This window comes from Haliotis rubra, unplaced genomic scaffold, assembly GCF_003918875.1.
Source record: "Haliotis rubra isolate DU_JTF1 unplaced genomic scaffold, ASM391887v1 Scf13, whole genome shotgun sequence".
In the NCBI taxonomy this organism is placed as follows: domain Eukaryota; kingdom Metazoa; phylum Mollusca; class Gastropoda; order Lepetellida; family Haliotidae; genus Haliotis; species Haliotis rubra.
The window spans coordinates 1,663,930-1,667,570 of record NW_025765225.1 but is presented as its reverse complement, the minus strand read 5'-3'; the positions used below and the strand labels follow the sequence as shown (position 1 = coordinate 1,667,570).

General features: G+C 41.2%; 1 protein-coding gene across 1 annotated transcript; it reads right to left on the bottom strand.

Moving 5' to 3' along the window:
• Window positions 1–591: 591 nt before the first annotated feature.
• On the bottom strand, window positions 592–3,320 carry LOC124267243. The gene is made up of 4 exons (XM_046702157.1): window positions 3,116–3,320; window positions 2,651–2,789; window positions 2,097–2,266; window positions 592–854 (listed from the first exon to the last, which is right to left on the bottom strand). Exons 1-4 carry the CDS (start codon window positions 3,231–3,233, stop codon window positions 643–645), a joined length of 639 nt encoding a protein of 212 aa, XP_046558113.1. The 5' UTR covers window positions 3,234–3,320; the 3' UTR covers window positions 592–642.
• Window positions 3,321–3,641: the final 321 nt, after the last annotated feature.

The window sequence follows — 3,641 nt, the reverse complement described above, 5'->3', positions numbered from 1 at the left end:
GGTAACTTTGACCATACGGTGACATTTCATAGCATTGCATTGTGGTTGGTGAATATTGAAAACCAATACACTGTCAATATATGTAATACAGTCGAATGTTCTCGTTATAAGCAACTGACACAATGAAGGCAAATCCTATGGTCTGGAGTTATTGCTGTTTTAACATAGTTGCCAGTTCCAAAAAGGGAGTGCGATCCACGTCCAAAAGAAGGCATGTTCAAATGAAGGCATGTTGTTGTTTCATACAATTATACGTACGGTACATAGGTACATTGGGCGTGTAATAACCCCGAGGTTTGTACACAGGACATTACCCTAATCTAAGGAGGTGGAGCGGTGGGGGTAATCTAGTGGTTAAAGCGTTCGCTAGTCACGCCGAAGACCTGGGTTCGATTCCCCAATGGATGCAATGTGTGAAGCGCATTTCTGGTGGAATATTGGTAAAATTGGAGTAAAACTAAACTCACTTACTCGCCCTAAAGGAAGGAACAAAACGTACTTCTTGCAATTGAATCAAATTCTCAAAATAACGAATGACAATAATCGAAACACAAGTACAGTCAAAGTAACAAAAAAGTTGGAATAAACTAATAGGGAAACGAGTAATTTTATTAATCCATTGGCTTTGTGTCAACACTATATTTATAAAGAGTGTTTGTAGATTTTGAAGGTATCGCCATATGTGCACGTTTTGTTGGCCAAATGGGTTGACTCCGATGTTTGCCTGGAGTACATGTACATGTCAATCGTGATGTCAGATTCGGACGTCAGCTCAACATTGAAGACTGTAATAAAACCGAGACCAAGGAGACGATCAGAAAACACCATAGCACCTTTCTTGTTGATTCGGAAATCTGAAAATATAACGACTGAATAACTTAAATATCATTAAATGCCATAACCTACTGTTCAAAACTACCTAATATATCATTACTTAACTTCTGTAAAGGTCCATACAAATCCAACAGTATTATCAAGACTACGGCCCCCGTTTCAGTACGGTAGACATGATTCCGGAATTATCACTTTACTTCTGCAGAATCACAGTTGTTGCGGAATTAGTGTTGAAATGCTGCGGAAATACTATGACTGAATTAACACAGGATTATTGCGGAAGGAAAGCGACACAGTTTCGGATAACCATGGCACACACGACAGGATATGATTGCGGTATTTTTGCAATATGGAGCCATGATATCGCGTGAAGTTCTCTGAAATACTTCCAAAGAAGGATGTCTTGTCGCACTGTTATTTAAAGCATCCACATTGTGATATTCAGCAAGGCAAAGGCCTATTTCAACACGGTACTCGTCTGTTTTAATCACAGATTTATCCGGTAATTGTTTAATTACTACGTCTGGACATAAGGTGATTATATCTTCCCTTAATGGCTGAAGCAGCTACCCGCTCGACTGTAGGGATTCCTGCAGGAGCCAGTATCTATATACGTTCTGAGTGTGCAATCTTGCTTATGTTTTACTGTCCTTTGCGACAGATATTTCTGATAGGTAAACCAAATGTTTCTCGTCACTATATGGCCGAAACATTGCCGATGTGACGTAAAATTTTAACTCACTCACTCACTCTGAGTGTGCAGTATCGGCTGTTGCGTAACGCCGCATTCCGCAATATTCTAGCTACATGGCGGCGGTCTGTAAATAATCGAGACCAGACAATCCAGTGATCGACATCATGAGCATCGATCTACTGAAGTCATCCAGCCTAACCACCTGATCGCATCTTATGACAAGCATTGTTTGCCGAAGACTAATTCTAACCCAGATCTGCACGGGTAACTGGTCATATCTGTTCACGGTAATAGGTTATGAAGTAGACGTATCTGTCCACAAATTAAATGAAAACATATATAGATGACATCGGAAACTATTCTGAATATTCTGTTATCACTTCCTCAATTAGCTGGGCAAGATAACTATATCGACAATATAATGATGTACGAAGGGTCATACAGCATTGGTTATTTATGTTAATAATTTCCACCCATTAAAATGTATTTTTATGCATAATAGTCCGTTAAGTATTTGGAAACACGTCTGCATGTGTTTATGTAAATGTGGTTAAATTATTCTGCGTACCAACGATTCTTCCAGCGTAGTACTGTTTAGCATCTAACGGTTCGACAGGTAAGCAATGGTAGATATCAAAGACGTAATATACAATCTCCCCAGTCATAAGCGACATTTGGACATCGTTCAAGGTCGTCAGTAGAGTTCCTTTGGGCGTCTGAGCAAACAACTGGAAACCACTGAAGAATAGGTAGGAAGAGTTATGCATTCTGTTTTTACCAAATTCAGCTTTAGTTGAAACAAATGTCCATACACATATATGTATGTCTTTTTTGTTGTTGTTTTTAACGCGCTACTCAGCAATATTCCAGCTATTTGGCGGTTGTCTGTAAATATTCGTGCCTGGACCAGACACTCCCGTGAGCAACAGCATGAACATCTAGTTACGCAATCTGGATACGATGAATAAAGTCAGCCTTACCACCTAATCCCGTTAGTCGCCTCTTACTATAATCATGGGTTGTTGAAGATCCGGATCTACGCGGGTACATGTAGGTATGTAATAGTTATGTCTATCCATGTACCATCCGCAGAACAGTTACTCTATAGTTACTTATAAGCACCCTTGGGCGTTTCCGTCGTTTTTGCAGATAACTTCTGATTGGTCCATTACACTTCCGGTAGCGGGGTTGAGGTCGTTCATATCAACAATCACATCTCTTGAGTCTCCAAGAGCAATGCCTGTTGATCTGATAGCAGGACCTGAAAAGAACCAAATGTAAATTCGATTTCACATACATATTACCACACAGTCCACGTTAAGTTAGTAGTTGTTTGGGGCGATGGGGTAGCCTAGGGGTTAAAGCGTTTGCTAGTCACACCGAAGACTCGCATTCGATTCGCCAAATGGGTACAATGTGTAAAGCACAGTTCTGGTGCTCTCCGCCGTGATATTGCTGGCACATTGCTACCCAAAGGAGGCGTAAAACTAAACTCACTCACTCATTAGTTGTTATGAGGACTGAGACGTGTGTACGCGTGTTCAGATTGTTTTAGGGTTCTTGTCTATGGTGTATGTTAGAACTAACCAGATAGGTTCAGGTGCCTCCCATCTACCTCTCTGTCTGAGCTGTACGTCAGGATGAACTTCCCCGTGGGGTAACTGATCACGTAGCCATTGGTGATGACGTCCCCATACGAATACATTGTAATGTTGCTGTAGATGTCTTTGGTACATTGCTTGATGTTCACGAAGTAGCTGAGAGCTGCGGCGTTGGTGTAATAGTCAAGGAACTCCCCCGGGATTTAAGAGCTTGGGCGCCCAGGCAGACACACATCTACTAGGTGAAACAGATGTACAAGAGATGTCTGTTCTACTAAAGACTTCTAAAGTGAGTGATTGATTGGAGATAAAGGTTTCAGTATTCGCTATGGACAGTTGCGCCCCTTACTCGTGGCAAAATCTAATGATCAAGATAGAATCCAATATTGCTCCGATTTTTAGTTCCTCTGGTTGCCTGCACCATATCCACTCTTGCTTTATCTTCTGACAACTGAAGGGATGGTGTAAATCCAGCAAGAGTCAATGCAGGAAGCATATGTACTCTAAGTCCC